The sequence below is a fragment of the Sapajus apella genome, unplaced genomic scaffold (genome assembly GCF_009761245.1).
Source record: "Sapajus apella isolate SASKATOON/1434 unplaced genomic scaffold, GSC_monkey_1.0 scaffold1824, whole genome shotgun sequence".
Classification (NCBI taxonomy): domain Eukaryota; kingdom Metazoa; phylum Chordata; class Mammalia; order Primates; family Cebidae; genus Sapajus; species Sapajus apella.
Window position 1 is genome coordinate 1 of NW_022438750.1, and position 12466 is coordinate 12466.

A 12466-nucleotide genomic window follows, 5' to 3' on the forward strand; every position below is an offset into this window, starting at 1 on the left:
CAAATAATTAATCTCCTGAAAAATAACAATAACGATAAACATGAAAATCGATGTAACGTATCTCCTAATTTCATGTTGATAACATGTGAAAATGATAGTATTTTGCTTTATTGACATAAATACACTATTATATAAATTTACTTGTCTTATCTTCTTATATTGAATGTGGCGATTAGACACTAGGGGTCACAGGAGGATCGTGTCACACCATTATTGGGCAGAGCTGCTCAGGACTCTTACAGGTGACAGGTGCTATTGAGTACCCTCGTGTAGGAAGCCCATCTCCACCAGACGATGTAAGTGTGAACCCAGAAAGAGGCGCTGGAACAATAGAGACGAGAACCTACTCATGTGGAAGACAGTGCCCTTGGGCCCTGCTCCGGCTCCATCCTACGTCACCCACATCCATCTCACTGTGCATCATTTCGTGCCCTGCCTGAGCTCATGACTGGGGGGACCTAGCAGGTCTGGCTGTGTCGTCACTGCTGTCTCACGTGGCTCTGGGTGTAACAAAGACCACAAACATAGGAGAGGTTGTTTTCAAAGGGTAAACAATTCTTTACTGCACGTGACATAGACTTGTTGCTAAATCCCATGGGTCTACAGTAGGATTCTCCTCTGAAGCTTTGCCTTAAGCACAAGGTTTCAGTTCCTGTGCCCAATCCCCTGTTATGGTGGAGTCTGCTAGTTTCTCTGGCCCAACAGCAGGACACTCACACCCCTGCCTGCACCTGCTGCAGAGCCTTTCTGCTCTTGGCCCCAAAACAATGGGTGACTCAGTTCTCAGGCCCATGATTTACGGTGTCAGTATTCAGGTCTCAGGGGTCCCTGTGGCTTCTCTGGCTCCAAGTCTGGAAGCACAGGCTCCATGACCATCTATGGGCTCTAGGATGGGTAAGATGCTGATTATTACTGCAGCTCCTATAGGAGAGGTGGCACTTCCCACAGTGGTCCAAGTTCATGGGGAACTGAGACCCAAACTTGCCCGTGGCTCTCTGGCTCTCCCTTGCTCTGAAGATGCTTCATCACCCCGTGCCAGGGGCTTCCTGCAGCACGGCCTTGAGAATTCCTCTCTCTCAGCTCCTCTCCTTTCTTACCAAAAAGTCCAAAAGGAAACCTGCTCTGTGGTTTCCCAAGCACAAATAACACTGCAGCGAGCCTCCCTATGCAGAGTCCCTTGAGTTCATGCGTGCACATGACCACAGGATAAATTTCCAGAAGTGAAATTGCTGGATCAAAATCATGTGCATTAGCGATTTTTACCTATTGTTTTCACACTGCCCTCCAGAGGGGACCTACCAGTTTACAATGCCAGTCCTAAGTATTGATTGGAATTTATTGGTAAAAGTGCCAATTTTGGCCAACCTATCACATATAAAAATTATCTTGTTACACTTTGATTTTTGATTTCTTCTAGTTTGCTTGAGGCTGGGCCTTTACTATTTCAGTGCTCATTGTTTTTTAGGATGTGGTAAACTTTTTCTTAAACGTCTAGATAAGAAGTATTTTAGCCTTTGCCACACAGGGGTCAACTTTGGGGATAATCCATAGGTACTGATAGCACTGTAATCATTAAAACATATAAAATATAAAAACCAGTATCAGTTCTGAGACCACTAAAAAAAAAAGTGTCAGTCCAGGGTGTCCCACAGGATGTGGTTTAACGGTCCTGGTTTTCAGGGTCATGTGAAGTTGGAAAATTGCAGCAGCGTGTGTTCTGGGTGGAGGTCTCCTTGTGAGGGTCACTGTATTTCACCTCCTCTAGTGGCCTGAGCTCTTTCTTTGGATAAGAACATACGTGGACCATCTGTTTGATTGGATCTTGTGTCTGCTCAAGACAGCCGTGTGTCACAGGCTTATGACTTTCATCCTCATCCACTTCCTCTGAGTTTCGTGAGAGCTTTAGTATATCAGGAATAGAGGCTCCCCGTAGGTGGTAAATTAGAGGGAGAGGGAGTGGCAAATGGATAAGGAAGGTCGCACCAAGTGGGCAATGATCCAGTGAGGGCTGAGAGAAGAACGGTCTTAACATCCGCCTTGTAGCTGAAACCAAAACACACAAGATCATTGGTGTTCTGAGCACCATAAACAAGTGAATAAATGAAGTTCAAGTTTTCAATGTATTGCAAGTTTTCAAAGCATGTAGATTGTAAAACTCAGAATGTAACCATGGGATAAAGAAAAGACTCTGAGGTTTTAAACCGTGAGTCCCCCAACTAAGTGGCCCTGACAAGAACAGGATGGCGACAGTGGAAATATGTTATCCTGCAAATTATCATTTTGTATGAAGGAATATTTTCCCTTTCTTAAATGAAGGAACTGTCTTCTGAAACCTCCTTCTCTCACACTGTTAATGCACCATTAAGCCACAAATAAACTGTCACGTGAAGTAGGAAACAACTGTCCTTTTATATAACCATTGAGAAGTTTCTTCATTTGCACACCAAAATGTTGATGCTCACTGCTAAAACTGGATTTAGTAATTTAATATGCTTACAAGATTTTAATTTTCCTTGGATTATCTTATTTCTGTGTATGATGTATCTTAGTTACCTGGGACATATTCTGCTCTAAAAACAATTCAACTATTTTTTCTTATATTTTCTGTATCAACTATGGCTCTTTCCCCAACGCTGTCAGAAATAGCCCGTGGCTACTGATTATAAAATTCAATTTTATGATCATTTAAATTATTATACTTCCTCGCTCTATTGCTGACCACCTAGTTATTAATGAAAAAAATTATAAATATACTCTAAATTATTTTAAGAATGCACAAATGTGTATTTTTCACATCTAACTCAAAAATGTTGCTGATGTTAACTCGCTTTTTAGTTCTATCTTAATGAAGTAGGAGTTTACTCTTCTGGACACTCAGATGATAACAGGAAAGTGGAGATAAACACCCCCCTCCAAGCTGTTTTCCTTTAAACCCTCAGGATAAATCACCCTGGAGAATCAACCACACTTGATATGAATGATATGTAAATTAGAATTAGGTCTTAGAGTTGCTGTTTAGGAGTTGGGGTTTTGGGATAAGGTGAATGTTTTTGCAAGGGAGAAAGACGTGAGTTTTCTGGAGTCCATAGGGTGGGGAAGTTATTGACTAAATTATGTCCCCCAAAATTCATCACTGAAAATGTAACACAGTGTGTGACCAAAATTGCACATAGAGTTCTAAAGAGATGACGAAGTGCTATTGATGAAATGAGGGTGGATTCTTATGCAATCTGACTGGTTTCCTCCTAGGAAGAAAAACTTTGCACACACAGAAATGAGACACCAGAGGTGAGCGTGCAGAGCAAAGACCATGTGAGGACACAGCAAGGGGGCAGCCACCTGCAGGCCAAGGAGAGAGGCCTCAGGGAAACCAAACCCACCAACGCCTTTATCGTGGATTTTCCAGCTTCTAAACCAGGCGAAAAGAAGTTTCTGCCATTTAGGTCACTAGTTCTTTTGTATCTTCTTGTGGGAGCTCTAGCAAATAAAAACAAGAAGGGGCAGAAAGACCTTGGATGAGGGAGATGGAAGAGATGGAGCAGGGTGCGGGAGGCGGGGCCGGGGCGCGGGAGGCGGGGCCGGGGCGCGGGAGGCGGGGCGGGGCGCGGGAGGCGGGGCCGGGGCGGGGGAGGCGGGGCCGGAGCACGGGAGGCGGGGCCGGGGCGCGGGAGGCGGGGCCGGGGCGCGGGAGGCGGGCCGGGGCGCGGGAGGCGGGGCCAGGGCACGGGAGGCGGGGGCAGGGCGGGGCTGGAAGGCCAGACTCAGGGGCATCTCCTGGATTGAATCTGGACTCCAGTCACTACTGTCTGGAGGACGAGGGAAAACATTTACCCTCCTAATAATGATTCACTAATAAAGATGGGCTTTGAGCATAGGGCTCCCATCATCCTATCTATATTATAGAAGTTCTTGAGGTAACACTTGTAAAACTCTCACCATTACATGTGGCATGTGCTATAGGCTAATAAGTAGCCCTTCTGAGTGATCTAGTGGTGTACAGAAAATGCCATTCACGCTGTGTGCACCAGGGGGCACTGTGAGGTTTAGTCTGAGGCCCCTAATGAGTCCAAGTCCCCTGGTAATGCTCAAGTGCAAAGGGCATGACTGCTGCTTCTTTTGAGGCTCTGTTTGGTAAATCTGAAAACACAAACACACTTGGCCCTTTTTCTGATGTTGAGAAATTGCTCAGAGAAGGCCCTCAGGCTGAGGCTTAGACAAGAACCAGGACAAATATTTCAGGGAATGGAGAACAGATTTGCATCCACTGCTCACCAGAGCCACCTAACAAGATACAAGAATAAAGGAAGTAGATTTGCATGAAGAGCCTCTCCTTCCTATGATAAGAGAGGCCTTGGGGCTGCTCCTTAGCTGTGGGCTCAGAGGCAGAGCTCTGGGGTGTCTCCACCATGGCCTGGACCCCGCTCCTGCTCACCCTCACTCTCTGCACAGGTGCTGCCTCCCAGGGCTCACTCCGTATTACCACAGTGGCTGTGTCAGCTGACCCTGAGCTTCAGCTGAGCACAGGGAGTGGTGTAGGGTGTGGGGCTCTGGAAGTGAATCCCTTATCTTCACCTCTCCTGTTCTCTTTTGCAGGTTCTGTGGTTTCTTCTGAGCTGACGCAGGACCCTGCAGTGTCTGTGGCCTTGGGACAGACAGCCAGGATTACCTGCCAGGGAGGTGGCATAGGAACCTATTATGCAAACTGGTACCAGCAGAAACAGGGCCAGGCCCCTGTGCTGGTCATCTATGGTAACAACTACCGGCCCTCAGGGATCCCAGACCGATTCTCTGGCTCCAGCTCAGGAAACACAGCTTCCTTGACCATCACCGGGGCTCAGGTGGAAGATGAGGCTGACTATTACTGCCAATCAGCAGACAGCAGTGGTACTCATCCCACAGTGACACAGACAGATGGGGAAGTGAGACAGAAACCCCTTCCCTCTCTGTGTCACCCTCTCTCTCCAGCCCCAGCAGGACTGTGAACAAAGCCATAAGCAGGCCTGGCCCAGTTCACCTGGATCTGAGACCTTCAGGCTGCCCTTCCCTCCAGACCTCCAGGCAGGCTCTGCAGAAGGTGGGTCAGGATAGGATTGGAGGCTGGAAGGACCACGCTGTTCTGGTGTTGTTTGGACTGAGTGTGTCTTGGCTCAAGATGCCCTGAGTGGAAGGACAGTAAGAGGGAGACAGACAGCCATGGAGTGTCCATGGTCTCTGGAGTTCCTCTTGTGTGGTGACTGGATCTAACGCGATGCCTGTACTCTGTGGCCCAAATACCCTGGATTATTTCTCTGAACTGTGCATGTTTAACTGAGACCCTCAAGCCCCAGCTCCATGCATCCTGATGTTCTGAACAGGAAAGCCTTTCCTAGTGAGCACTGTGGCATCACGTGGCATTGGCTTCCCACATCTCTTTCCACGAAAAATGCCATTCAGTGCAAATAACAGCTTCCTGCAGAAGTGTGCCTCCTTCAGAATGTGGCTCTAGAGCAATGACTGCTGAGGCCTTCATCCCAAAGCCATGCTTTAATTCAGGATGACCTTAAAATGCCTCCTAGCTGAATGGTCAATTGTAACATATTCCCAGTCACGCCTCCCACATTTCTCTCCTGTGAGTATATCCTGAAACCCTCCTGTATGGAACCCTCCCTCTCAGAGTAGGATTCTAGGGAAATGAAAAATTGTAAAATAAAAACTAAAACATCCTAGTGGGAAGAGTACCGAAGAGGAGACCATTGCACATGAAGAGAACTCTGAAGTCTGCGAATATGTATGCACTAATGAGCACTTGTGTGTAAAGAAACTCCCTCTGAAAGAGAGAAGAGCCACCTAACGACACTTGAGGGAACACCCCACAGAGAGCACACACACACACACACACACACACACACACACACACTCACACTACAGTCACAGAGGAAAGGCCTGAGTTACAGGGCATGAGGCGGGCCCATCAGAAGGAAGGAAGGAAGGAAGGAGAAAGTTGTACTGCTGATGTATTATTTGGCAAGCTACTCAGTGGAACACCAAGCTATTCATATATATGTGTGTGTGTGTGTGTGTGTGTATATATATATAAATATATATATATGTATTTTTTTATTGCATTGTAGGTTCTGGGGTACATGCGAAGAACATGCAGGATTGTTGCATAGGTACACACATGGCAGTGTGATTTGCTGCCTTCCTCCCCATCTCCTATATCTGGCATTTCTCCCCATGTTATCCCTCCCCAACTCCCCACCCCCCACTGTCCCTCCCCTCGTCCCCTCCCACAGACCTCAGTGTGTGATGCTCCCCTCCCTGTGTCCATGTGTTCTCACTGTTCAACACCCGCCTATGAGTGAGAACATGCGGTGTTTGATTTTCTTGTTCTTGTGTCAGTTCGCTGAGAATGATGGTTTCCAGGTTCATCCATGTCCCTACAAAGGACACGAACTCATCGTTTTTTATGGCTGCATAGTATTCCCTGGTGTATATGTGCCACATTTTCCCTGTCCAGTCTATCATTGATGGGCATTTGGGTTGGTTCCAAGTCTTTGCTAATGTAAACAGTGTTGCAACGAACATTGGTGTACATGACATTCTTAAGAAAGTCACACGTATATTTTATAATGTTATCACTGAAGTGGATTTTGAAAAATGAGAACATGAATACCTTTAAAAAGTGTTCAAGGTTAAAGAGAGAAAAATAAATTTAGATTGTATACATATGCAAAATGTACTTTAAAATACAAGCTTGTATTTTTTATTCCTTAAATATAAGAAGCAGATATTTAAACTCCTTGCCTTTTATTTCAAAATTTAGAAAATGCTTACATCTTCCCACACTGAGATTTATACTAATGCAGCTAATCTCATCAAGGGATAATAAAATCAGAACAGAATTCTCTGGACAAATCTGTTTTCTTGTTTTTCAGACTAAACGTATGATCAAAGAAATAAAACTATTCGTAATTGATTCTGCTGTTTGAAAGTATTTACTGATCACTTACCTTGCACCAAGTGATCTCCAGCTCTGAAGATAGGTCAGCGGAAAAATACACGTAGTTGCCCAGCTTCGTTAAGCTTAAAGTGTAAAGAGGAAGAAAAGAAGTCATTGATTAGGGACTTTAAAACAGGAGTGTTGAACCTGGGAGGCGGAGGTTGCAGTGAGCCGAGATTGTGCCACTGCACTCCAGCCTGGCGCCTGGCAACAGGTGAGACTCTGTCTCAAAAAAAGAAAAAACAAAACAGGAGTGTTGTGATATGGATGGAACTCTGATTGCATACTGTGTTTGTTGTGTGGAGACTGGATTGAAAAATAGCGCAATGATAGAAGCTTAAATTCATATAGACTTTGGCTAGCCTGTATTTTCAGTGCCCCTGAAACAAGATTGTGTAATAGTTCTCATTATTTCCCCCAATAAATCTCTGCAGTAGAGCTTTGGCCTTGTGAGAGAAGTACTACCGTCACCACGCAGTGAGGGTGGGAAGGTGACTCAGCAAATACCATCTGGAATTACCGCACTTTAAAGGTAAACCTGGCAGGATAGAAAGAGGGAGAGAGAATAAGAACCAGACGGATACAGAATTTGAAAATACCATTTGGAATTACTGCACTTTAAAGGTAAAGCTGGCAGAATTTTCATACATGTCAGATCTGAAAATGTGCGTGTGTGTGTGTGTGTGTGTGTGTGTGTGTGTGTGTGAAGAGGAGAAAGAGAGGATGAGAACCAGACAGATACAGAGAGACAAGACAGAGCTGCAGAGACAGAGCGAATTAAAAGGGGACCCCAAGCATAACGAGCTGAGAAACCATAAAATGGGAGTTACTATTAAACAGAATGGGGAAGAGCAAGTTTGCGGAGCGTCAGTGGCTCCGTGTGGACTTATTAATTTTGACATTTCTAACAGACATCCAGGTGGAGAAGTCAGACAGTGTTGGGTGTAGTCTGGTGTTATGGTATAATATAAAATATCGGGAAATGAATGACACAAAAATTCGTAAGAAAACAGAGATAAAGAGAAGTCAAAGTCCTGAGCCTCGTGGTCATCTAGCACTTAAAAAGTAGTAAACCTGAGAAGAAAGCAGCAGAAAAGTCCTAAGGGTAATTATCAAAAACGTCAAGAGGTAATGCAGGGAAAGTGTTCTGGAATTCTATCAAAGAACGTTTTGGGAAAAACAGGAGAGATCCACTGCATTAAATGCTGCTGATACATAAATTAAGACAAAGGCTGAGGAATTATGCTTCAGTTCATAATTTAACAATATGGATTTCATTTGTGATTTGATAAGAGCAATTTTCTTAAAGTGAGTAGGTGAGAAACCATATTGGAGTGGTTTCTCAAAGGAATGTCTGGTCTCTAGATTCTTAAGGAAATTTCTTAGTGAACAGTGGAGGCACAAATGGGATTTTTAAATTCTAGGGTCGGGACACACTTTAAACCCGTGCCTCTGCATGCCTTGCATTTGAAGGCTAGGTATTCCATTTTCTTTTAATAATAGATACAAAACCTAAACCCATTTAATTGACACACTTTACAAAGACTGGTACTAGAGGTTGTTGGAGAGGCTGTGGTTCTACGTAGTATCTTGTGAGTCTCTGATGGACAGGGAAGCTGGAAAAATGTCTTTGGAAAACTCACCATACCTGCTACATTTAAACATTCAGATGCCAATCACCTGAAATTCCATATGTATTCCATATATATTTCCACAAGAAAACACCAGGGACCTGTATTAAAATATTATTAGTTCAAATAATAAGCTGGGTCTTCTGATTTTTTTAATTAGCAACTCAGTGTCTGCCTGTTTTCAGCAGTATAACGTCTATCTAATATATATTTTGTATTTTTAATCAACCACTAAGAAAAAATACAATATTTTACCTCAAGTCTATATATAGTGCCTAAAATAGAAAACGGGATTTTGTAGATTCAACAGAATTATTTGTTGAATAAATCATGAGTAACTTATTTATAGGGTCCATAGACAAATAACATATCATCTCAGAATACAGCGATAACATTTGCTATGTAGAAAGTCATTTCAGACTCAGTTAAAAATAGTTTGGGCATGTAAGTTACTGTCATATACAGATGCTCACATTGTTTATGTGAAAATGTTTGTAGTTAATGTGTATTTTTGGTTCATGAGGCTTTTGGTTTTGCTGCCATAGCAGATAGTGTTCCTATTAAGAATATGAACCTGAATTTTACTTCATTTTTAACGGATTTCTTAATAAAATATATGCCATACTATTTTGTTTAATACATTAGCAGACAACGTGTCAGAAGCGAATACCCACCCACTCCACCGCTGTCACCCATACCTCTGATAATGCGGCTCCCGGAGATGTTACCGACAGCTGAGGACTTCGTGTTCATCCTAAGCACTTTAGAGCCCTTTCATTTTCACCTGGGCATGAGATAAAATAATTCAGCAGCAATACAGCTCACACTGCTTACAGAATGGCTCTTTCTTTTGTGTCTGTTGAACATTACAGAGCAAGACAGAGTACTTCTCTGTCCCAGGAAGTCACTGTTGGCACTACACTCTGAAAACCTGTATTATTGACTTTCTGAGAAACACTGTTTGGGCTTATAATTTAGATGCCATCAAATCATGTACAAAAATGTGCTACTCCCTTCCCCTTCTCTTCTCCTCTTCACAGACAATTGTCAGTTTTCTTTTCTCTCCAACTCCTTCTGTCTACTTGATTTTTTAAAAGCGTCCTGCACATTTCCAATTTTAGTAGTGTAGAGACCCGATATGTGGCCAAACTACACGTCCAGGCAGAGTTGAATTACATGCAAGCATTTTTAAATAAACAATTCCTCCTCAGTTTTCCGTGATTATTTTATATAATCAAGTGTCTTCCAGATATATGTCCCAAGCCAGTGGTTATCAAGCTCTGCTTGGTTGTCTAATTTTATCAGAATTATCCAAAATTCTTATCATGAATACATATAAATTGGTACACCTTCAGATTTATAAAATCGAAATTTCCAGAACCTAGGACTATGGATTGAAAAAATGTATTCCTCAGGTGGTGCTGACTTGATATTGGATCCGGGTTTAGAATGCAGGAAAAATCACCTTCCTTGCCCTCTAGCTGACACTTCTATCCAGAGTTCCCCTTCCCCTTTCACATTCTGCTGTCTCTCCTCTGCACCTTCATCTTCTCCTCCCTCCACTTCTCACCCACGTCCCAAGCCCTCCGCCATCAATCCTCCTAAAATTCCAAATGGCCATTTGCCACTAAAGTTCCCTGTGTCCCATGAACAAGTTATGTGGGCAAATGGAGAATTTAAGTTTCGACCGAGCTGAATCAAGAGCTGCAATTAAATATTTCCCTCAACCCAGAGCCACCAGCAAAGAGTTATAGAAGATCAGAAATTTCCTGTAGGTGCAAAGGGCTCAGGGTGACCTGATTCTAGAGATCAAATCTTATTGTCCCCTCAAATTCTTGTGTTAAAATCTAATTCTCTATGTGACGGGATTTGAAAATGAGACCTTGGAAGGTGATTAGGTCATGAAACCAGAGCCCCCATGACTGGGATCAGTGTCCCTATCAAAGGGACAGCTGAGAGTTCCCTGATTCTTTCTGTCATGTGAGGACACAGTAAACAGATGGCAGTCTACGAACCAGGAGCAAGCCCTCACCAGACATGACATCTGCTGACCACGTGACCTTGGATTTTACCATCTCCAGAACCATGAGAAATAAATTTGTTTCTCTGCGACCTAGTCTATGACATTGTTTTGACATCCAGATTAGCTAAAGTACCAACATACCAACTTGTACACGTAATTTTTGGAAACCCTGTGATGCCAAATCTTTGATGGCAAAAGGCAATTGATCTGCAGGACGAATGAACCTAAATGATCCCTCTTTCCACAATAAACGAGAGCGAAAAAAAACCAAAAATAGGTCAAGTTCTTCTAAAAACCATACCTGAAAGGTTTCCAGTAACAGTTGATTAGGTGGTAATTTCATCGTACAAACAACCACAACAAAGAGACATGACTATCAGAGATTTTCAGGATAGCCTCAAAAACACCATCTGACATTAGGGACCCCTCCTCCCAGGCTTCTTTTCCTGCTCTCCAGCGCCTGTTGCAGGCAGCAAACAACCCCAGCAGCAGCAGCAGCAGCAGGTCCTTCAGCTGCAGGGCTGCAGCTCAGCCAAATGACAGAAGCCTCTCTCCATTGAGGCAGAGGAGCCCAGGCCGTACACCCTGGTCTTGGCCTCCATGTCTCCCACCGTGTCCAGGACACAGAGCAGCAGGGGAGCTGCTGGCTGGGGCCGGGATGGCCACCCCCTCTCTCCCACCTCTTGCTCCAGTCATGCTTTCAGCTCTAGGGCTGAGGCTAGTGGCTAGAGCAGGTGCCACAATGTTAGGCAGCTCCTTAGGACAGGGGCAGGAGCTGCCTGTAGCTCCAGTACTGTCCCGGAAGGGGGCTCTTCCGCTGGTGCTGGCATGGCCTCGTCAGCGCTCTGGAAGGTCCTGTATTGCTGCACATGGACAGGAGCTGGAAAAGAAGAAAGATTCACCAATGACAGTCATTTTCCTGGAATTTCCACATACAGAAACAGCCTCACTGAATTTAAATAATTCCAGCCTAAAAACACTGCACCCAGAAAGTCTCTGAGACTACAGGCCCCTCACCATGTGCCTGTGCTTTGAGGAACTCCAGAGGCTCCAGATGGACAAGGACGATATGCAGATGTGGCCCAGATGGGATCACTGGTGAGGTCTGGCCTGGTAGGGTCTGCCCTGGGCTGCCCTGGGGTACCTGGGGGTGCCTTCGGCCAAACCGCTCAAGGCTCCTGGAATGAGGGATGAACCTGCATCCGCACTGTGGGAAAAGGCTGTCACTCTGGGCCCTCCTGAAGCAGGAGCCTGGAGATGCCGGGATGCCAGGTGCTCTGAGATCTGAGGGAGGTGGACACTGCCCACCTCCACCCTTCACATCCTGTGCAAATAAATTATTCTCTTCACCCCTCCTTCAGCCTATCAATTTTGACACTTAAAAAGCCACCACAGCTCATCCTTGTAAAGAGGAAGGCCATTCACATCACACTTTTCAAATAATAATAATAGCCATGCAAAGAATAGAAAATTTCTCATACATTATTGTACTTAGATTACATATGAAAGTCATGATATTTTTGATATGCTAGGTAAATAAAATATACTATTGAAACTCATTTGCTGCTTCTCTTTGTATTTCTAATGCAGTGACCAGACAGTGGGATTCCCATGAGGCTCACATCATATTGGGGCTGAACAGTGCTGGTTCTCCTCCTCTTCAGGGTACAGGGGCTGTGCAGTGACCAGGTGCAGGAAGCCCCATGTCCACCCACAGGACATCAGTGTGAACCCAGGGAGAGGCGCTGGTGGAAGAGAGATGAGAACACAGCGGTGAACCACCGCTTGTGCAGGGGACTGAGCCTTCACTTTGAGCCAAAGAAGTTTCCT

At 44.6% G+C, this 12466-nt stretch overlaps 1 long non-coding RNA gene and 1 gene segment (V, D, J or C); one reads left to right on the forward strand and one right to left on the reverse strand.

Annotated features, from left to right (window-relative positions):
- Window positions 1–870: 870 nt before the first annotated feature.
- Window positions 871–12460, reverse strand: LOC116547000. Its single transcript, XR_004266906.1, has 3 exons — window positions 9312–12460; window positions 6993–8714; window positions 871–2043 (listed from the first exon to the last, which is right to left on the reverse strand). It is a non-coding gene; the product is annotated as an uncharacterized LOC116547000 (long non-coding RNA).
- LOC116546999 lies at window positions 4300–5396 on the forward strand. The segment is given in 2 exon segments: window positions 4300–4449; window positions 4594–5396. Coding segments are annotated over 2 exon segments (432 nt in total).
- Window positions 12461–12466: the final 6 nt, after the last annotated feature.